The 23,298-nt window shown below is 40.9% G+C and overlaps 1 protein-coding gene across 1 annotated transcript in view; it reads left to right on the forward strand.

The window, feature by feature from the left end:
- lrpprc (leucine-rich pentatricopeptide repeat containing) overlaps window positions 1–20,931 on the forward strand; it is a 57,719-nt gene extending 36,788 nt beyond the window's left edge. Inside the window, exons 26-38 of the mRNA XM_039783267.1 lie at window positions 2,080–2,148; window positions 2,410–2,500; window positions 3,093–3,235; window positions 4,870–4,993; window positions 5,904–6,030; window positions 8,929–9,017; window positions 9,103–9,307; window positions 11,159–11,286; window positions 11,484–11,599; window positions 16,822–16,896; window positions 17,057–17,141; window positions 18,294–18,436; window positions 20,635–20,931. Coding sequence (XP_039639201.1) covers window positions 2,080–2,148; window positions 2,410–2,500; window positions 3,093–3,235; window positions 4,870–4,993; window positions 5,904–6,030; window positions 8,929–9,017; window positions 9,103–9,307; window positions 11,159–11,286; window positions 11,484–11,599; window positions 16,822–16,896; window positions 17,057–17,141; window positions 18,294–18,436; window positions 20,635–20,706 — 1,467 coding nt within the window. The 3' untranslated portion in view covers window positions 20,707–20,931. The remainder of the gene's footprint in view (window positions 1–2,079; window positions 2,149–2,409; window positions 2,501–3,092; window positions 3,236–4,869; window positions 4,994–5,903; window positions 6,031–8,928; window positions 9,018–9,102; window positions 9,308–11,158; window positions 11,287–11,483; window positions 11,600–16,821; window positions 16,897–17,056; window positions 17,142–18,293; window positions 18,437–20,634) is intronic.
- The last annotated feature ends 2,367 nt before the right edge of the window (window positions 20,932–23,298 follow it).

Here is a 23,298-nt window from a genome sequence, read left to right on the forward strand (position 1 = left end):
TCAGCATTCGGTGAAACAAAATATTTTCTCCACTTAAACCTTTATTGGAAAGAGATTTGCAATATAACGGTAACAAATAAAAGACGTTTCGGAAATACAATATTCCCATAATTGTTTTTTATGATTAACCATTTTTTATTTTAACTTCAACACATCACACAAAACATACAATTTGCAACATGAGCCCATCACCACCAACCCAGGCAAAAATCAAGAAAAGATGACGCAGTAACAACAAACTGCAACACATTACAGCGTTGCAGTTTTGAGTCTTTAAATAAATATTTTTTTCCCCCTCCACTTGTGCTTCTTGTAGTCTAAAGATATGTGTCAGAAGATTTCTTCTTTTAACACATCAACCTTTTAATATTCTCACAAATAGCCCAAGCAGTGTAACGTTGACAGCCACAGTGCTCAGACACTGTCATACTTAGTATAACATGAGCTTTGGGGTAATGAACATCTTGCACTATGAAGAAAATATATATTTGGTTATTAATAATAGAATTATTATTATGTGTGTGTGTGTGTGTGTGTGTGTGTGTGTATGTTGTTATTATTATTATTATTATTATTATTATTATTCAGTTTAATTTAACAGTACACAATGGATGCTGGTTCAGTTCAAAGTGCATATTTATGCAAATGAGTTTAGATGCACTTTTTTTTTTAAACATTTGTGACGAAAATGATTCCGTTTTATTTTTTTTTCACCTTACAGTGGAGCATAACCTCTAATGTCGTCAGTCCACACACTGAATCCTCTCTGTACATTAGTGGTGAAATGATTAGACGATTAATGGATCAGTGTCTGCACAGACGATTATTGACAACAACTATGATAGTCAGTTCATTGTTCAAGTCAAAAATGTTGTAGATAACTTTATTGTCCCCGTGGGGCAGTTGGGTTTGCGGCACAGTCGCCAGGCACTTTATGACAAGACATCAGACCTATAACACAAACAAATAGTCCTTACATCACTGTATAACATAACCTGAAGAATATACATCACACACTACAATACACTATACACCCTTGTTAAAAAAAAAAAAAGCCAAAAACATTTGCTGGTTCAAGCCTCTAAAATATATGAATAGATTTCTCTGTTTTATATAAATGTAACATAAATATCTTTGGATTTTGGCCTGTTGGAACAAAACAAGTAATTTTAAGACGTCACCTTGGGCTCTGGGAGCTTGAGATGGACAATTCCATTATTTACGGACATTTTATAAGCTAAAGGATTCATTAATTAACAGAAAAAATAACAGACTAATTGGAAAAAAATTGAAATTGAAAATAATCTTTAGTTTCAGCCCTGCTATGCAGCCCTGATGCCAAATGCATGTATCGGACTCCTCAACACATTTTACTGTGTACTAGTTGTTATCTGTGTATTGGTGCACTGCTTTGTATCTGCTGTAAGCCCGCTCAAGGCCGCACAAACATTCACTTTACATTTCTTTTTACAGTTAAGATTATTTGAAAATACTTCAGTGTGCTCACATAAAGGTACAAGAGGTTATTCTGCAGACGCATTTCATTTTTTAAACCAGTGATATATCCATCTATATTTATTCTATAATAAAGTTGGTGTACATCAACTAATAGCAATATTTAAAATAGTTTTTAGGCTGGCTAAGTGTATGTGCATATGGTTAATGCATGTAAGGGTTACTTAACCTATATTTAATTGATCTTTCATAGACATTGATATTGATTGTAGTGTGATTGCCACAGTAGTGATTGATTTGAAAAGATTCCAGACTGTATTTAAAGGATTCTGAAATAATTCTGATTTATTACATTTATAGTCACTTATTATCACTTAGACCTTTTATTTTCATGGATTTGGCTGTGACTTCTAATATGTCTAGTAATAACTTTGTCTAGTAATAAGTGAATTGCTTGAATTCTTGGAATTCTCAACAAGAAGAAATCCGGCTTGGTATAAACCGCAACACGTCCACATGACACCCACATGAGTCACATTTTTTTGTTTGATACTGTTATCTATCTACTCTCTGGAGTCTGTCCATAGACATTGCCATCTGTTTGTTTGTTTGTTTGTTTTGTAGACCCCAGGGCTGAGGGCACGGCCTGGACGCCTGCACTGGTATGCAGAGAAATGCATTTCATCCAATCAGGTAGTGTGTGTGTGTGTGTGTGTGTGTGTGTGTGTGTGTGTGTGTGTGTGTGTGTGTGTGTGTGTGTGTGTGTGTGTGTGTGTGTGTGTGTGTGTGTGTGTGTGTGTGTGTGTGTGTGTCAGAGTGAGTGAGTGACAAACAAACACGCACACAGAGGCACACGCATACAGGCTGAACAACTCAAGGCCACAAAGGAGACAAAAAAAGTGAAAATACAAAAATTCCAACTTAAATTATATATTGTTGGGTTTGTGTGTATAGATGGAGGCCTTGGAGCAGATGGTGGACATGACAACCAAGCTCTTTGAGTGCGACAGGGATGAGATGTACAGTTACATCCTCCGTCTTTGCAGTAAGGCTCTTTCATTTGTCTGTTTGTGTGTTGTGTTGTGTTTGTGTTCTTTTATTTTATTCCTCTCAGTTTGCAGCCTCCCATTTACCCTCTTATGTCCTCTGCTGTTGTGACCTCCCACCTCTGGTTGTGCTCTTGGTCCGGGGGGAGGGGGGTGATTAGTGTCAGCGAATGGGATCAGTCAGAAGTAAGAGCACAAGACATGGTGTGATTGCTGCAGTGGAGAGCAGAGCTGATAACAGTTGTGATTGGAGTGCTAAAGCTGATTGTCAACCCATTACACACACACACACACACACACACACACACACACACACACACACACACACACACACACACACACCTTCTAGTTAGTGTGTTTCCCAAATCACACCAATGTTGAGGGTCAGTCAGTTGATCAGATTAGTGCTTTGATTGCCCTCTCTCAGCATGGAGCGCTTTGTCAGAAATTACTCTCTGGTGTAGGCTGAGTGATGAGCTAAACCAATATGAACTGACGTCCACATGGGTCTGTGTGTCATGGCGTTCATAAAAAATTACTTAAGAACTCCTCTTTTCTCATTCCCACTGCTTTGTCTCTTGTTATTTCCAGAGGAGACAAACGACTGGCAAAAGGCAGAAGCAGTATGGACGAAGATGCAGGAGGAGAACGTCATTCCCAGGGAGAGGACCCTGCGTATGCTGGCAGACGTCCTGAAGAATAATGGCCAGGAGGTGCCCTTTGAGGTGCCTGAGGTAAAACCCCCAGCTTAATAATATGCACATCCTAGTAACGCTCATTAGACAGATCAGTTATTCAGAAGAATAATTGCCAGGAGGCTCCTGAGGGGAGGCAAAGGCAGAGCAGATAAAACTGAAAGCAAAGGCCAGGAGATTCCCAAGAGCTCTCGAGGACTCTAAAATAGCCTGAGGTCAAACATAACACACAAGCATGCCTGTACATAAATTTCTGTCCTTAAATCTTGAATGAAGTGGGGTGGAGGTACCCTTGGTTATCTGTCATATCCTTTAATAATCTATAATATTTTCAATAATATATATCAGTTTTCAGCTTCTCAAATTGAAGGATTTGCCATTTTTGTTTTGTTTATATGTCACTGTAAATCGAATATCTTTGTCACCTTGGGCTCTGGCAACTTGTGATGGCCATTTCTCACTATTTTCTGACATTGTATAGGCTTTAATTCAATTGCAAATTGGAATATAAGATATTAAAGGTTTTCCATCATTGATATATAGGCGTCTTTATCAATAAACATATAAGATACTGCAGCTCATTTCCCAAAGGAAAATATAATATATAAATAAATGAAATCTTATGGAGAAGCTAACTCTAAATGTATACACTGACAGTGCTAGTAGTGTTCTGTGGTTAGTGTATATCTAGTATATACTGTAAATTGTCCTGTATTGATATGGAAAGAAGCTTCATCGGCGCTGCATATAATATAAACTGAAGCTGCTCTCCATAATTTGAAATCCCATGGTCTCGTTCCCAATTATTTTCTTACTGCATAAATTAACCAGAGAGCAAGCTGACCCCAACCTCTGATAATAGAAACTATCCCCAAAAAACCTCTGAAAACTCTTATCAACTACTCGCTCCATACAGCCCCCCTCCTCACCCCGCTCCACTTTAAGCCTCTGTTCATTACATGCAGAGGAAACAGGATTGAAGCTCTGATCTGAAGTGTGGTCAATCAGACCGTCTGGCTGGTGAAAGGAATTACAGCTTGATCTGTTTGTAAATCTGTAATGCCAGACTAATTTAGCCAGCAGCTAAATGCCACCATATGGCTGCCTCTGGATTCTTAGTTACATACATGCATGTGGCCTTGACTGTAGTGGACAGAATATGTATTAAAGAGATTGAAGTGAAGAGGGGAGTTTTGCTTTAAATAATATAATATTAGTCTGTTCTATTGCTGCATTTTTCCTCAGCTTTGGTTTGCATGTGAGCGTGCTCCAATACCCTGAAGCATGATGAGACAGGAAGTGATTGCTGTTGCCTGGAGCGATGAACTTGGTGACCCCTGGGGCTCTTAAGTTGACACCCCCGCTTCGACACACACATTTTCTCTAACGCGCACACACTTTTCTTTTGCCCCTGGGGTGCCAGACCTAATTTGCCCCTAGCCAATACAGCTTAACCCCCTCCCCTCACTGCAACACGGGTGAGCGAGCATTATGGGACCCTGCTCTGCCTGCCCAGCATTATTGCACTGTCATACACACACCAGCTCATTGCCAGCACACAGTTGAATGTGTGTATATGTGTGTGTGTGTATATACAGGCTTGGATGCTGGATGCAGCTGTGATTTGATGGAACAATCAAACTGAGTTTTCTCTTTGTGTGTTTCATTTTCAGACCTGGTACCAACAAGCTGCCACCACACAGCAGGTCAAGTCGGCAACAACCCTCCCCACAGCCGAAAGTGGTGCTGAATACCAGGCCCGTCTGTTGGCCTTCTGTAAAAGGGGCAAAGCTAAAGGTAAGCAGCAGGAGCTCTCAGTGTTGTTGTCCAACATGATATAGAGCTGAACTAAACCCATAAGAAGCTGGTTTGAAATACTTGAACCATCTGACGTAAGTAAGATAAGTAAGAGTGAGTAAGTTTCCATTTAAAGCTGCAATGAAGACATTTTTGATCGTTAGCGGGCAGAAAGACTTCAGCAGCCCTGATATGCTTTTTGCTTATCAATTTTATTTTAGCAAACAACTGCTTATAAAACACTTAGCACTCCAGTTGGAGTCCCGTGTCTCGATAAATATAAGCCCTGTTGCACACTTGTCTTTTAGTTCTGGTTCCAAACCCAGAGAAAATTCACTGGATCTGGATCATCTAGCTTTTCAGATGTAATTTATTTACTTGGCTGTCTGCTGATTGGTGCTAGGCACTTGGCGTTAAGTGGGATTTTCTGCCTGAAATATTGAGGGGTGAGATGCGATAATCGTTCAAATATGGTGAAAAGGATGCACACTTTTCGAACAATCTTGCCTTGGAGGCTAACCCTGCATACTTTCTCACCATCGCACAACCCACTAGTTGCTGCATAAATTGTTGGATTGTTGGAAAGTTAAAGTAGCTGTGGGACACATCCACCTCCTAGTTCCAAGGCTGAAAAGGTGTGTGTGTGTGTGTGTGTGTGTGTGTGTGTGTGTGTGTGCGGGGGGTGGGGGTTGTTTAAGTGGCTTCAGAAGCTGTTCCACCATCTGACAAGCACCATTGAGGAAAAATTGTCCTAAAAGCTGTTTAGAGCTGCAAGAGTTGAGGGTTAAAATGGACTTAGAGCTACTCATTGACTTTTAGAGTCACTTACTTAATTATAAAGATTCTCTCAAATTTGGCTTTTTTTTATCCTGTCCCAACTTGGACTCTTTCTTTCGCTCTCTTTCTACAGAAGCCTATGGGATGCTGAAGGAAGTTGATAAAAAGGGTGTGGTATTAGGTCCCGCCCCTTACGATCACCTGATCCGGGCCCTGTTGGCCGAGGGATCCATTGAGGATGCCATGGCAGTTAAGGACATGTAAGTGCTTTAATATCTCATTCTGCAACGACAAATGACACGTTTTGGTAAAGCCTTACAAAACAGAAAAACACAACTGTTTTTTTCCAAGTTATACTGTAATATCAGGCATAAATAGTATATGTAAGTATGTTTTAACCGTAATTACTCAGGTTTGATCTTTTTGCTTTGATTTCTAACAGTGTTAATTTTATCATATTTTAGCATTTTGTCTTGGCATCTAATTTGTAATAACCAGCTGTCTGTATCCGTTCCTCCCTACAAATGATTAACAGCAGTTGAATACGAAGGACCCATCCCATATCTTGGTTATAAACATAACAAATTCACCTTGTATTGTGGTTAATGCTTTGATACTCTTATTACTTGATCGAAATACTTTTGCTCTGATAGTCGGCAGATATCCAAATTCAGGTATCAGAATTGGATCGGAACTGAAAAAGGAGATCAGTGCATGTCTGCTTTCCCTGTCTCCTCAGTCTGTGGCACCAGGTCACCTCAGGCTAAAACTACCTCTCTTCAATAGACATGAGGATTATAAACTGATTGTGTTCGAACACACTCAGCCCTGCTGGATATGAACAGTGGTTCTTACTAAGCCCCAAGATACACACACGCGCGCTTGGGTGTACAGATTCATTTTGGTTTTCTGGGAAGCGGATGACTTTGCGCAAAAACATCAATCTTCTTCCAATTAGTAATGTATCATGTGTTGTTGGGTTATGCGGGCCATATCAGGGCTTGAGCCTGGAGACAAATTGACAGACAGCGGTATTAGAGATCTGAGCTTAGTGCAGCGCTGATCTTCTGTTTGTCTTTTTAGGTAATCTCCTCCTTTTTCTTTATCTCCTTTTGTTCCTTTCTTTATATCACTTTCTCGCTGCAGAGGAAAAACACAGAAGCAAAGTAAAAAAATTAAAATAAAAAAGATGATAATAATAGAATGACATGATACACCGAAAGAAGAGATGCAGTTACTAATTTGTAGGGAAGGGGGGGGGGGGAAACTGTGAAAACATCTATTACACTATCGGTCTCTTCCCTGTTTTTGGCTCTCTACATGGTTCACTCTCTGATGTTATGAGGAATAATCGTATCAATTTTAGACCCCTGTTTCAACAAGCGCGAGGCAATACAAGTGATAACCCATCTCCAGTCTCTGTTTGAATTGGTTTATGGCATCCCTGCTTGGATAAAAGCTTTGTTTATCTGCACTCTAAATGAGAAGTGAAATGAGCTGAGAGGAGTGTCAGGGAAAGATGGAAATAGGGAGGAAAGCAAGGAGATAAAAAGAGCTAAATGGAAAAGGAGGAGTGAACAAGGCGCGGAGGGCTAGATTTAATCATGTACGAGGTTAATGAAGACGCTATAGGCATTAATTGTCTGTGCATGTGGGTGTGTTTGTTTTTGGGTAATCTGTACAGAATTGAGCAGCGGGGTGCTTATGTGAGATTAAGGGATTGGGAGAGAGTGATGATGATGATGAGAGAGAGAGAGAGAGAGGGGAAGGGGTGTATGTTGGATTCATTGGCTAAAGCACAATACCCCGAGAAGACGAATGAGAGTGTGTGTTGCGGAAAGGTGAGTGAGAGTCGGCCTCTAGAGATTTTCTCCCCTCGCTGCTTGGTCTCCACGGCAATCCTTCGGTGACCCTGTTACCGTTTCAATCTCCACCGTGACCCCGTCACAGCGGCTGCCGGATGCTGCTTGGCCTGGTGTCGCCGTGGTGATAAGGGTTGCCAGACTGATGCTCAATTGAGCGGACGGATTAATCTGGTTGCAGGGCTATAATAACAAATAAATAAAAAAAGACGGGAGGCAAGCTTGATTGAGGTTTTAGTGGCAAATAAATGAAAAGGAGGAGGGCTGAAAAGGACAGCAAATAGACGGGCAGATGGAGTGAGTGAAGAAGTGATGAGGAGCGGGGCATCTCCTGGACGCCTAAATACTGCAGCATTCAGCCTGTCCTACATAACACTACACACAGATATACAAACACACACGTGCAGCGGCTCAGCAGGAAGTAATCAGCTGTTTGATGTCTGTATTATTTTCATGGTTACAGCAAGTACTTTACAAGAGGCTCAGACTTGCTGTCAATCACTTTTTTCCCATTGTTTTGTCTATCTGTGGAGTCGTTTCTGAATGTGATGCCTTATAATGACCCAAATGCTGAAGACTAAGATGCCACAGAGATAATAATTTAGTCATCACAGATTATAAAGATTTGTTTTCACCTGTACAGTGTCATCTTTAAAGTTAGAAATAAAGCTGTCTCTAATAGCTGTGTACAGTCCACCCGTACAGTCCACCATGGTAAGAAGTTGCACCCAACCTAGATATAGATTTGTGTCATGCCATTGAAACCCTCCATCCAACATGGGATTACATTTTATACATTAGTACCACATATGACAGTCTACAGCCACTCTAGCATCTCTGTGCAGCTGTACTTAGGCACAGAGGTGCTAACTGCTAATGTCAGCATGCTAACATGCTCACAGTGTTGCTGATGTTTATCAGGTATATAATGATGAGCATGTTCACCATCTTAGTTTAGTGGGTTCACATCCTAACACTTGCTAAAAAATAGAGCTGAGGCTGACGGGAATGTCTGACCAGATGATTCCTTTTGCAGGTATTTGGTCATAAACTCAGTATATACACCGCATGGCAAAATCTCTGCCAAATTACCATCATCTTCACAGTAAATGTCGTCATATTGGCCAACGATCATTAGCCACTGTACTGTATTTTGTAATGTCATTGGGAGCATGCTTACAAACTGTTGAGAGGTTGAAAAAGAAAGTGATTATGTAAGTAACAGATTGACTCAAATAAGAAGTGTATAGTTGAAAGCTGATGCCAAACCAAGAGAATACTGTGTGTCTCTCGCAGTGCTGCGTCTCATGTGCCAGGCTTTCAGCTGAGTGATATCGCCACCAATCTGCTCATCATCACACACAGCAAGAAAGGCCAGGCTAAAGGTAAGACACAGACTTGAATGGGTAAACACACATATACATTCTCATTTCATACACACACATACTCACCTCTTCCACTCCTCCACAGATGCTCTCGAGAAACTGAAGTCTATGCTGCAGGTGGACCACGTGCCTTCACAGCTCGCCATCACCAGACTGGTTCAGGCCCTGGGTAGCCAAGGCGACGTGGCGGGCATCCAGGAAGTGGAGTCACTGATGAAGGGCCTCGGCACGACCCTCAACCTGTCCAGCATGGTGTTTGTCAACAACACGGCCCTCGCACACATCAAGAAGTAAGCGTGTTAAGCGTAGGCTGTGTGTGGCGATCAACTATTTGAGTTGAGGAGACGCTTAAAGCCTGTGTAGGATTTTTAAATTTCTGGCTGTGGCACTAGTTTCTACAAACGAAAACTTACAGAGTAATTTGAAAGATCCTATAATCACATAAAAGTCTACACGAAGGGGCCTAACTAAGGATTTTGGTCATGTATGACTCACATTTTAGGGATATGCAGCATTTCAGATATTTCCATAAAGCTGACCTTTTTAAGAAAGTTGTCATATCACCTTTATCTCTAATCCTTACCAACCATGTTCAGTCAAATGGAGTGCAGACAGACCGCAAACAGAAAAAGTAATGTCTGTGGATGAGCAGGGCTCCTAGTTGCATGAGCAAAACATAATTTCAATTTATGATGCAATTTACAATCCAGTGTGAAGTATTTTATACTATTTTGTAAACTGTTGGTGTTACTAAGCAGCACATAGAGATAAACAGTTTAATGCAATACCAGCAGCAGGGTGTGACAAGACCCATGTTGACACACTCTCAAAGTAAAAGCTTACAGGGCTAGCGCAGTGTCAACTACAAATAGGAAACACCGGCGTAATGGGATTATTCATGGGTTCCTTTTAATGTCATGAAAACACCCATCCTCCACTTTTGCTTTGTCGCTTCTCAAACAACAGAGAACAAATACATAAAACACATTGTGCATCAAACTTTCATTGCGCTACTTGCCGCATTAGCGCTGTCCCCCAGCTCAAGTGGCTGCGTCCCCGTGCCATCTCGGAAGGACAGCAGAAAGTGAAGAAAAGCAAGACAGTCTCACGCCCGATTGGCCATTGCAGTGCGGGCCTGTCAGCTTGAACCCTGACCTCCGGGAGCTGTGCTCTGAGCGGCCCTGACACGTGCGTCCCCACTGTATCTGAGTCAAGCTGACTGGTTAAGAGCCGGGGCGGAAAAGCAAGCAGGCCCGGAAAGCGGAGTGCCACATTTAGAGGAGGCCCCTGCTGAATTATTCAGACGGTCCCAGTCGCAACAATCAGCGTAGATATGTTTCCCCACCTCTGGACACTTTCACATATACATACACAGAGACGCACACACACCCTGTATGTTAAATATTCATTACGACTGCTGACGGTGGGGAGGGAGCAGGGAGTGTAAAGTGTTAGTAGCGAGGTCGGGTTGCCAGATTGAGTTGTTTTACATTTGTAGCGCTTTGGTGTGCAGGCTTTGTTTGGTTGTCTCAACCAAGTGTGTACGAGTGAGCATCAGTCGGAGAATAAGTTGGTCAGCGCGCAAAGGGAAGAAAAAAAATCAATACAAACCAATATCATTTTAATATTAAATTACTAAAGAGTCTCGAAAACAGCTTGTGGGAGAAGTTCTTCTTGTTCTTTAATATGGCCAGTTTCTCATAATATATTGTTTAGTATTTGTTTCTACCCCAAGGGATTGAATCCCACTTTCAAAGGTTAATTCTGGTTTGGCTGATTACTGATGTATTGTTCTTCTCCCAGCCCAGTATCTCTAGCAATTCCAGCCATATTGGATTTTGTTGTCTCTTACAAATTACATCCAATGAGCAGTCTGTGCCTATGCAGGAAGAAGTGTGCCCTTTTATGTAACAAGGATGTGTGTCTTACACATCAAAGAAACCTGCTTGCCTTCTTATTAACACAACCTTCCCTAAAAGAACGTAGCATACTTGCAGTGTATGGGACATAAAAAATGTTGTCAGGGTTTGTTTCTCCTATTTTCTTTTTATCTGTTCAAAGTTTGAAGATTGAAGTTGTACAGCTTATTGGGTGTATTTTTGATGAACTCTAACTAAGCTAACCCTTTCCACCCTCTTCAGTGGTGACATGGAGTCCGCAGTGGAGGTGTTGGAGGCAGTCTTCACTAGTCCAAACAGCACGACCCCCAGTATGTCCTTCGTCTTCAGAAAGATCTTGGAAGATGACAATGACAAAGCCTTAGACAAGTGTAAGACGGAGACACACACACACACACACACACACACACACACACACACACACACACACACACACACACACTGCATAAATGTATAAGAAATAGAAATACAACATATTAAACCACAGGCAAAATGATAATAAGAATGATGCACTTCAGTCCTAATAAAACACATAAGACATTCACCAAATGTACATGTTGTATTGCAGTGAGTGCTATGGCAGAGCGGCTAGCCAACCACTTTGCCTGCTACAGACCAGCTTCAGACCTCTTCCTCCAGCTGCTGGATATGGACAAAGTTGAGGATGCCAAGTTCATGCTGGCTGTGAGTAGTGTGTGTGTGTGTGTGTGTGTGTGTGTGTGTGTGTGTGTGTGTGTGTGTGTGTGTGTGTGTGTGTGTGTGTGTGTGTGTGTGTGTGTGTGTGTGTGTGTGTGTGTGTGTGTGTGTGTGTGTGTGTGTGTGTGTGTGTGTGTGTGTGTGTGTGTGTGTGTTTTTCAGATGTATTTGTTTGTGGTCAACAGAGGCTAAGATGAGACACCTTTTATTAATGCTGGAGGGAAATTGACTAGCATTCATGCATTATGTATCTTTATTCAATGCATAAAGATACATAACTTGCTCCTCTCGCTCACTTCTCTTCATCACTATTTAAACATGAAGTGAAGAAATCCATGGTTTTCAGGTCAGACTGGGTTTCTCATCACACATGCATTTATTACTCTCCATTTGTCTTTGTGTAAAGTGGAGAGGAGATAAGGATGCAATGTGTTGCCTTTAAAGGTCCCACGGCAGGAAAATTTCACTTTATACTTTTTAACATTAATATGCGTTCCCCCGGCCTACCTATGGTCCCCCAGTGGCTAGAAATGGCGATAGGTGTAAACCGAGCCCTGGATATCCTGCCCTGCCTTTGAGAAAATGAAAGCTCAGATGGGCCGATCTGGAATCTTGCTCCTTATGAGGTCATAAGGAGCAAGGTTACCTCCCCTTTCTCTGCTTTGTCCGCCCAGAAAATTTGGCCCACCCATGAGAGAGAGACATCATGGCTTTCTAACGAGCAAAGTGGCAGTTGGTCAAGGCCACACCCCCACCCTCCACCTTGCCCCCCCCCCTCTCTCCTCCTCAATAGCTACAGACACAGAAATGGCACATACTAAGGAAAGCTCATTGTGGGACTGGCTCTAGTGGCTGTAATTCTGCACCAAGGCTGAATTATTGGAAAGAGACTTCAGATACAGTATTAGGGGACCACTAAGGTCTATATAAAAGCAGCCAAAGAGCACCATGTCATGGGACCTTTTAAAGAAATAAGATTTTTTTGGATTGTTAGAAAAAATGCAAAAATTAACCCTAACTCTCCACCAAAATACAACAATGTGCTATATAGTGCATATACTCTTTATTATTTAGGTTGAATCTGCATCATGCACCATGAGGAGAAAGCTCTGAAATGTCAGTGGTTGTTTTGTTTTTTTTACTTTTTGTGACCACTTTAACTAAATTAAAAAATATGGAGCATTTTGTCACAGTGCGCATTTCTCCATTTGAGTGTCTTGCTCTTGACTACATTTTAAATTATTACATCAAAGTAACTAAAATCTTCACACACAAAAAACAAATCAACAAGGGAACTGGGGATGCATTTGTCCAGTTGTCAGACCCAAGTGACGATGGAGATGTTCTTCCGCCACGGCCGTTGACTTATTCATGCAACCTCACATTTATGTCAGGAAGTGCTTCCCTACATTCCACCAATGAGTCTGGTGGTCTGAAATTGGCCTCCTACTGCTTCACTTATTTATCACAGTTCATACATTACAGCTCAATGACTTTGCATTTAGCCCTGGGACATCAATATGTATAAGCTAGATGGATGAGAGACAGGAGGAACGATGAAGAGGACGAGGTTGCGACACAGATCAAGAAACTCTCAGAGAAAGACACAAAAATGGAGACTGAGACTGCTCTGTAACAGCGATTATTTCACTCTCACTTGTTGAGTGATTACGCCTCTCAGACATTCAGTGGCATGTGTGACTAGAGCGCACACTAATGAACACAGATATGTTAACGCCCTCACTTACTACACCTTAACACTTTTTAAATATGAACGAAAGGTTCATATTATGGTCTTGTCACACAATCTTAGCTGCTCTCTTTTTCACCCTAACATACATCTGTTGTCTGTTTTGGACATATTAAATGATTGATATTAAATTCCTATGAATCAAAAATTCTGCTCCAAAAATGGGTCTTGTCAAAGTACCTTTTGAACAAGGAGCTACTAATAAGCCAACTCAGAGTCGTTAGTACATTAATTATGCAGCCAAAGATCAGTACATTTACAGCATTATATTTTGAAATATTATTGTACTAAACAGTAAAACGGGAAGTATTTTTCTAAATTGTAGTACTTGCTGAAAACAGTATGAGAGTGGGGCAGAGACAAGTGTTGAAAGTGGGTGCATACAGTACTTTGTTTTGAAGAAATATCTAAAATGGGCTTTGTGCTTCAGCCTGGCTTCAACTTTTTATCTTTTATTTACCAAGTAGGTCAGTTACAACAGCTCATCTGGACCACACTAACTAACGGTGAGAGAAACTGGAAGACACAAAGAGAAATAAAAAACGCTGTAGATACACTCAGCCACGAAGGCACTGCACTTCATTCCTCCCTGACATCCTGAGTGATTGTCCCTCTCAATCTTTAAACAGGGATGGCTGACGCGCATGCATGTTAATGAACAGATACGTTACTCACTACTCTCCTCTTCATCACTATTTAAACACAAACTATGGATTACATGATTTGAAAGCTATAATATGCTTCTTGCTTGATATGCATCTTGGCTCGTGTCATGTGGGATGTTCTTTTTGAACTTTTTAAATTGATGTCTGTGCCGTAGAAGCTTGGCTGTCCAACATAACGTAAAAGTTTACAACTTGTGGTTGTACCTCTTACACTTTATACAGCACAAGTCATACAGTTTAAAGTGCTTTACATAATTTCAATTTTTGTTAAACTTTAAAAGATTGAATAAAAAAAAGTGAACATGTATATACATTTGGAGGCAATACTGATATAAAACATCAAAATAAAGACTAAAACTAAATAAAAGCGATAAATACATACAATACAAACAGCAGCTTAGCTTAGTCAGCTAATCATTGGGATTATTTGATTTCTGTCAAATCTTTCTTGAACTAAAGATTATGTTTTAATCATAAATACTGTGCAGTATTGTGAGTTGCTCTGGCAAAGAACTTATGCCAGTTGTTGTAAGTGGGTGATTGCGCAGTGGATATGACCCCACTTTGGTGTGGGAGACCTGGGTTCGATTACCACTGCGATACATCAACCAATGTGTCCCTGAGCAAGACACTTAATCCCTAGTTGCTCCAGAGACGTCCGACCTCTGACATACATAGCAATTGTAAGTCGCTTTGGATAAAAGCGTCAGCTAAATGACATGTAATGTAAAAGTGTAATTATTTGAGGCATCACTTGAAATATGAGAAACCCGGTGCTGACACATACCGGTAGTCAGAATGTCATGTAAAACTACATCAACATCCCACTGTAAAGATTGCTCTAAAACGCGTTCTCCCATTTGTCTTGTGTTAAGTTAGTGTGACTCCCCCTACTCAAAAGCGCTCTTCCAGGGTCACTGGAGGGTAGCGGCCCGACTCCTCCATCCCATCCTCAGTGAAGCAGCACCAAAACTTGGAAAAGCTTTTAAGTAGGCGAGGAGACAATAATAATGACAAGGCTATCAGGAGAGAAGGAGGGGAGGTCGGTGGGGAGCGAGAGGGAGGAAGTTAGTCATTACGAAGTGAAACTGTTCCAGCGGGAAGCATTGAGGCAGGAGCTGTACGGACTCGTCTACAACTGCTTACGTGTGTGTGTTGGGAGCAGGGTCATTGAGGAAAAGGAGGAAGCATTCCCTGGGTATCCAGAGCTTTTAGTCAGTGTGTGTGAGGAGCAGGGCAGATGGGAGGCCCGGTTGGTTGTGGCGTCACCTTTGGGAGTGGTCGGTGTAGCGAGGGGGGAAAAAAGAAACCGAGGAGAGAGTGAGTGAGAGCACTGAGCAAAGTTGGGTGAAGTGGCATAGTGTTGGTCTATTGCCTGATTGTACTCAAGCCATTCTGCCGCTTGGTGACTCTTTGCGCGTGCGGTCCTGTTAAAAGCCTTACAGGCCACTTGCCTTTAATTCTGTACGAGGTGCAGAAGGAGTGAAACACGTTAGTTTACGACTGGCTAGTAATCAGACCTCATTGCTGCTCAGCCAGGAGAACAAACTCACTCAGCACAGCAACGTTAATGCATCTCCTACACACACACACACACACACACACACACACACACACACACACACACACACACACACACACACACACACACACACACACACACACACACACACACACACACACACACACACACACACACACACAGTATATTGTATTTGTGTTTGCATGTCTTCATCATAGGCATTCGTTCACAGGTTAAACGTTCAGAAGTCTACCTGATTTTCATCATAATTTTCTACATATTTGTGTCATATGTTAATGATTTATCATATAATTAGGGTCTATTGTACTGAAATCGCTCATTTGTTTTTTTACTATTCAGAATCTGATGTAATTTTACCAACAAAAAAAAAAGTCACTGCAGTTGTAGGCTTATTCTGCAGACATGTTCCACTGTTCACGCTGATCTATTAGGCGATGTTATCTTATCACTGATGTATCGTATCGATAGCCTGGGAACCAGACGAATCTGCAAGCCAATGTTTTATTTACTCTGGCAGATTTGGTCCGGCCATGTCAGGCTATTGTATCGATGTAAATAAGGTCAACAAGAAATGCAAAATTGTTGTAGAGAAATGCAAAAAAGTAGTTTGAGGTAGAGAAACAGAGCTACCTTAACATAACATAATTTAGTTTACTAGAGAGTAATGAGAGGTTTATTTGTTTATCTAAACTGGAAATTTAAATGTCACGAACAGTACATATTCTTGTGACAATTCCTTAAAAAAAACCATGAAGGGTCCATATGTAGGGTGTTGAAAAATGAATATAGGATGATTTATTGTTAGAACTTTTTTTTAAACCTCCATTCTGTTTCTTCCTCTCATGCCTGTTGTCCATCATCTCTGTTACTTCCTGTCCTCCAGTAATTGATTACAGCCTTAAAGCTGTGCAGACGGTCGTCCAATGAATCGCTCGGGAGTACTAGATATGGCCTTCAATGTGACTAAGTGGGGATAATTATGCTTTCTGATGTGAACAGTGCTGCACATTTAAATTCATAAAGAAACGAGTAGTTATTAAATCCATAATTAGCCTTTTAACCTGAGTGTGGGTGTGCTGGCGTTTACATGAACGAGTGGGTGTGTTGGAGTGCATGTGTGTTTATGTACTGTTTGTATGTGAAGAGCACAGGTTAGAGAGTATTCATGACTTAAGAAGACTCCCCTCTCCCCTCCCCTCGTGTTAATATCTCACGTGTTGTTGTTTTTTTGGTCCCCCTTGTTGTGCCGTAGCGCTGTAACGCCTTGGCTGAACAGAAGGAGGTGCTGGTGTCCTACTTGTCTCAGAAGGCTCAGCGTCCTGGACAGGTAAAATCACACATTAGGATTCTTGTTTTCAAAATCTACCTTTTTATTTTTGAAGAATAATTTGTGTACTATTTCCCATGATTCCTGTTAGTAATGATAACATTGTACGGACTAAGTTAATCAACGTTATTGTTTTGTAAATTAATATTTGTGTGCACAGGTGGGCAAGATCAAGGCCCTGCTGAGCCTGATTCCAGACTTCACTGAGAAGGAGGTGTTGTACCCATACTTGATGAAATGTCATGGTAAGACAAACACACATCCGCACAAGGCCTGGACGGGTCTTGTGCAGCAGCGCGCGGCTCGCTGTACTGTGGCTAAGTCAACATTAGTGGACGCATTAACAATGCATCAGGTCAAGGAGTGTGTATGCAGACATTCAGGGGTTGGAAGAATACATGTCCTCTAACGAGTTAGCTGTACTGGCTAGCCTAGCGTGCTAATCGCAACACAGTCACCCACTCAACCTTTTTTTTCTTTTTTTTTTTTCGTATTTTTTTCTCCTCTCCATTGCCTCTTGCCCTGTCCACCTTTTTACTCCTGTCTATCCTTTCCTACCCTTTCTCCCCTCTTTCGTACCCTGTCACACCAGAGATGAGCAGACATTACTATTTAATTAGCATCAGCTAGCTGGTCGGTCAAGGCAGCCATAAGGAACACAATTAGCGATGCTCCGCTCTGTTCTCTGCCCCCTCTATGTACTTTTTCTTTTTTCTCTTTAACTTGCTCTTTTCTTTTTTTGACAGTAGTGACCTTACTTTCCACTTTAGTCTCTTTTGATTTACACAACCGAGCACATTCATGCTGTTTCAAAATTACAGATGATTACTCTCAACATAACATTATTTCAGTCATCATTTCAGTTACGTCTACCTGCAGAGGGATATAGTATACAGAAAGTTGCTGATTTTAGCTCAACAATTTTTTAATAATCTGATATTTAACTGTGTATAACATATTTTGCTGCCCAGAGGCTATATTGCTTTATTTGTGAAAGTGAAATTTCACAAATACAAAGTGTGAACTTTCTATAAGTGAAGTTCAAGTTCAAAGCAACAAAACTCAGTTTCCTTCATTACTCCACAATTGGAAGAAAATAAAGTAGTCTACATAAATTCTTCTATCCACCAGCAGCATTTTAGAAGTAATGTGTTATCCTGGTAAAAGCAAGGGTACATACAAAGATTGGACAGTATGCATGAGCATTTAAGACCACTGTTCTTGGCTCCAATAGTTGATGCTAGAACAAGTTGGAAAATAACAAGATTATCCCACCAGCAATAAATATGACTTCCGTTTTTCTAAATGTCTACATTCAAATAAGAATTTGACATGTAAAGTTTTTTTTATCTCATTTGCTGACTTTACTTTCTCTCTTCCCCCCTCTTGTCTGGCAGTCCTGGATAAAGACTTATTGTCAGCCAAGGCTCTGCAAGAGCAGATGCAGAAGGAGGGGATAGTCATAGACGAGCTGTCACTCAAACGGCTGGCTGTGCTTTACCGCAATGCAGGAGAGACTGTGCCCTTCGTGGAGCCCCCTGTGAGTCTCTCTCTCTCTCTCTCACACACACACACACACACACACACACACACACACACACACACACACACACACACACACACACACACACACATCTATATTGATTCAAGACTTGAACAACATATTATGAACAGATCTGTGTACAAATACAAACGCACGCACACAACACAGATCCTAAACTGGTGCTGGCAGTCGTCCGGCTGGCGCCCTAATACGTGCCATTGTGTGTGTGCGCTGTGGTCTGTATGTGCCATAGTAATGTGACAGAGCAGTCTGCCTGCTCAGGATAGTTCAATATAAACAGGCCTGTAACTAGCCGTGTGTGTGTGTTTGTGTGTGTGTGTGTGTGTGTGTGTGTGCTGTTGTGTAAGCGAGATGGTGTCACTGCAATAGCCGCTCACTGTTTCTTGCTCTGTGTGTTTTTGAGCATTTCTGCACATTTTGTAACTTGATGTAGTCCTATTTTTGGCAGTGGACTCACACACTCATAAACAGACACACACTCACAGCCCTCTCAGCCCCAGCACTTTACTGTGCTGTCCCCTCGAGGCAGGTGTAGAACGAAGCCCACCTCTTACCTTCCCAACACTCACCTGCAGTGCAAAGATAGAAGGAGAAAGAGGGATGAAGGCAGAGAAGCTGCTGCATTATTCAATGGATGTCAGGATAGTTAAGTGATTGCTGGGTTTTATAAGCAAAGGAGAGCCAGAGGAGTTGCAAGGAGAGGGAAAGGTGAACATGTCACGGTGTTCAGAAGTTTCTATAAACACATCTCACCCACCTGTCTTCGTTGTTCTCCCTCCTCTCCTCTCCATCTATATACAGTAGCGGTTGCTGCACCCTTCACGCAAACATTTTTCCACAGCAGAAACGTGCAAACGGATTTGTTCTTAAGTGGCATGTACGAGTGATTTAAGAGAACTTTCAGAGATTTTGTTTCATAGAATTTTCTCTTAGGTTCGAATTAAATTTACGAGTGGCTCCATACCTCTCGTACGAGTCATGTGCACATAATAAGAAAACAAAATGTGGAATGCATAAATCTGAGTTAATATGGAGTTTATCTCAACAAAATCAATTAATACCATGTTTACGAGAATGGCTTTGACAATCGTAATATTTCTCGACAATTGATGCTGCTGAATATGTTTGATCATCCTGAAGCTCCACAGAGTGAAGTTCTCCTTTTTTACGCAGTATTTAGCAATTTGGGGGCGTTGATTACGCTAAGCATCACATTTCATGAATTCATCAATTTGAAACGAGCAATTTAAAATATGTTTAGGCAGTAATTAAGAGAGTTTGCTTCATTTGACTTGGAAATAAGATACAGGCAAACATCATAGAAAAAGAGAGATTTATTATGAGAATATGAAAATGTTATGGATATTACTATGGATAATCCACAAAATACAGTCCTCAACAGTTTTTATAGGGACTATTTCTTCAGTAGAAAGTAGTCCCAATGTTCAGTGAGATTTGTGGATTATCCAAAGTATCAGGGCCACTGTTTCTATAAAGAAATGTTGCCATTGAATTTCACTAATTTAATTTCTAATTGCTTTGAGCACCAGAAATAAAAACCTGCCACAGTGTCAGACATACAGCTCAAAACTGGGACAAAGAAAACCGCATTTAGTGAGAAAATATGTTATTGTTATTAGAGTGAACAGACCCTTTTTGAAAGTGTTTCAACCTCCTGCCAGAATATCTCTCTCTCTCTCTCTCTCTCTCTCTCTCTCTCTCTCTCTCGTGAACACAGCTATTTGTTAGCATTAATAAGCAAACATAAAATGAAAGAAGCTGGTGTAATCTGCAGAAAAGCTCTCACCTTCTCCCCTCCAAAAAGCACCCAGCCAACACTTTGGATCAAAACACTGATTAATTAGCCAGGAACAGAGGCAAAGAGTGAGTGAGTGTGTGTTTGGGGAGTGTGCTACAAATCCCTAATTTGTGTATTAATGGGGATTTAAAGATGAAACAAGACAACCTGGTTGGAGAGTGGAGACTATTTAGACAGACCCAGGAGGGCTCCACTGCTGCTTACTTTTGGAAAGAGCCGAGATAGAAATACGCACGCACACACACACACACACACACACACACACACACACCGTACAGCCTCACTATATGGCAGGTGAGCATTTATTTATTTGTTTTGTATATGTTTGATGCTAAATCATTCTTTCTCTTTCCAGGAGTCCTTTAAGTTTTATGCAGACAAGCTGAAAGAGAGAGCGGCAAAAGCCCAGACGACAGCTGAGGCATAAAGAATCATCCTCCTCACCTCCATCCAAATCCCACGGTTTTCCTCGTTTGTCTTTTTTTTTTTTATATATAAATTGTCTGAGCTGAAATGTTGAGTATTGTGTTATAACTGTTGGATGATAGACTCTGTCCACTGTGCTATTGAGAATATTGATGATGATGATGATGATGATGATGATGTTGGGAATGTACAGAAGTATTTATGCTAATAAATGTCACATTCTGAGCCCGAGTCTTTGTGTGGTTTAAAAGGTATTTAGTGGTACAATTAACTCTCTTTTTTTTTTTTTTAGGGCAGCAGGTAAGGCACAAGTGGAGCTAATTACATTAGCAATGACTCCGCTCCATTGATGTGTCCCAAAGAGTCTGTATGCACAATAACAAGGCCAAAACTAGAATGCAGTAAGGTTATCAATGACACCTGTGCCTTTCCTGCTAAGACAACACAATATCTGTGTCCCAATTCCAAACTGTAAGTAGTGTATGCAGCACTATGCTAATCTTTATAGTATACTGTTCATGCAGTTAGAACCCAAGAAATCAACATGCATCAAACTGCAAATTACACTTCACAGATGAAAAAACGTTTGGAGGTGTTACTGGAACTGTTTTATTAAACATGTTCTCTGTAATTCAGAATACATAAGCGCTTTATATGCAGCTCAGTGTTGGAAAGTAGCGAACAGAGTATTTCCATTTTACGCTATTTTACACTTCACTACATGTCAGAGGGAAATATTGTAATATTTACTCCACTACATTTATCGGACTACCATGGTTGCATATTACTTTACAGATTAAAATTGTTCACACAAAACCTATGAACGCTATAAAATTATATGCATTGTTACAGATCAAACTACCCCAAAGTATAGAATTAGTAAAAATTAGCTCTTTCTTGATCAGCTACAACATTAAAACGCTTCAGTAATGGTACACTCATAATATTTGTAGTAATATGACACTGACAGGAGCCGTTCTGCTGCATAATGAGTACTTTTACTGTAAATTAAATTATCAATACTTCTGTGCTTTAATTTAATTACACTTTTAAATGTAAGACTTACTTTAAATGGGATAATTTTACATTTTGCTATTAGTACTTAAGTAAATAATCAACACTTTTTCCACCCTTTTCCACATTAAAAGCACACTCAAAAATCAAGTGTCCTTTATTATGTTACTTTTTTTCAGTGTGAACACACTATATTCTCAAAACCTGCTCAGAATTAGTATGTTCTATGGATTTGGAACAGGTAATACCCTAATTCTTCTCAAGAAATGTATGTCACATACCCACACATCCCCTTACACTACAAACAGTAAAAAAAAACATCCTCTAGGCTCTTCTGTCCCCTGACCTGCATCTGCAGCCTTCCTCCGCTTGGCTGAACCCTCTATGGTCTCCAATCCTGGCGTAAGATATTCCTGGCTTATGTAACACAAGCTGGATGGTGATGTTTCTAATGGTGACGGGGTACTTGTTGCCTCTTCACTGTACCTGCAGCATGCCCTCAAAACCCCAACGCATGAAGGAGGCGTGAGTGAGCCACGAGGCTACCGGGGAGTCAAAAAACATGCAGGTATAAACCTCACATACTGACCAGCATCTTTTCTTTTCCCCCAAGCGGTTCTCTATCCTCACACATCTTTTAACTAAGGACAATGAGTCCATCTCCTCTCACCAAGCCACATATTCTCCAGGCTGATGACAAAACCTCCGGTCAAGTAGAAGACCGTGAACAAGGCGTTGCCCATGAATGCTGAGGTCTGCATAAATCAAGTGTCCTTTATTATGTTACTTTTTTTCAGTGTGAACACACTACATTCTCAATACCTGCTCAGAATTAGTATGTTCTATGGATTTGGGACAGGTAATGCCCTAATTTTTCTCAAGAATTGTATGTCACATACCCACACATACCCTTACGCTACAAACGGTTAAACAAAAAAAACATCCTCACCCTAAACTAGCTCTGCTCTTAAAGCGTCTACTTGTTTTACAATAAAATATGTTCACACAGAACAAATGCAAAAGATTACTGGCATGACATGTCTTATGCAGTCTAACCCTATGCTAGGCTCTTCTGTCCCCTGACCTGCATCTGCAGCCTTCCTCCGCTTGGCTGAACCTTCTATGGCAGGGGTGTCCAATTCATTTTCACTAAGGAACACACTGGAGAAAGAGAATCACACCAAGGGCCAGACATGTAGAGTTTATTAACATGCTTTTGTTACCACATGTCACTTTTTGTTTTAACATTTTGGTAGCTTTTTTCCTCATTTTTGTTTGTTTGTTCCGACTTTTTTGTGCCTTTCTCAGACATTTGTTACCTTTTTGTAAATTTGTTGCTTTTTCTGACATTTTTGTACGCGCTTTGTCACATTTTTGTTGACATGAAGCCCTACAAAAGTCATCAAAAGAGTACCTTAGCCATCATAGAATTTAGCTAATCAAGCAAAACAATGATACATTTTTTTTAACAACTTGTTCTCAGCCTGAATATGAAAACTCTCTGCTTCTGGGGGAATTTCTAAGTGTCAGAGTTGGCAAATCTGCCATGTTCTGCTTTGAATGTCAGGTAATCGCAGTT

This window comes from Perca fluviatilis, chromosome 19 (genome assembly GCF_010015445.1).
Source record: "Perca fluviatilis chromosome 19, GENO_Pfluv_1.0, whole genome shotgun sequence".
In the NCBI taxonomy this organism is placed as follows: Eukaryota; Metazoa; Chordata; class Actinopteri; order Perciformes; family Percidae; genus Perca; species Perca fluviatilis.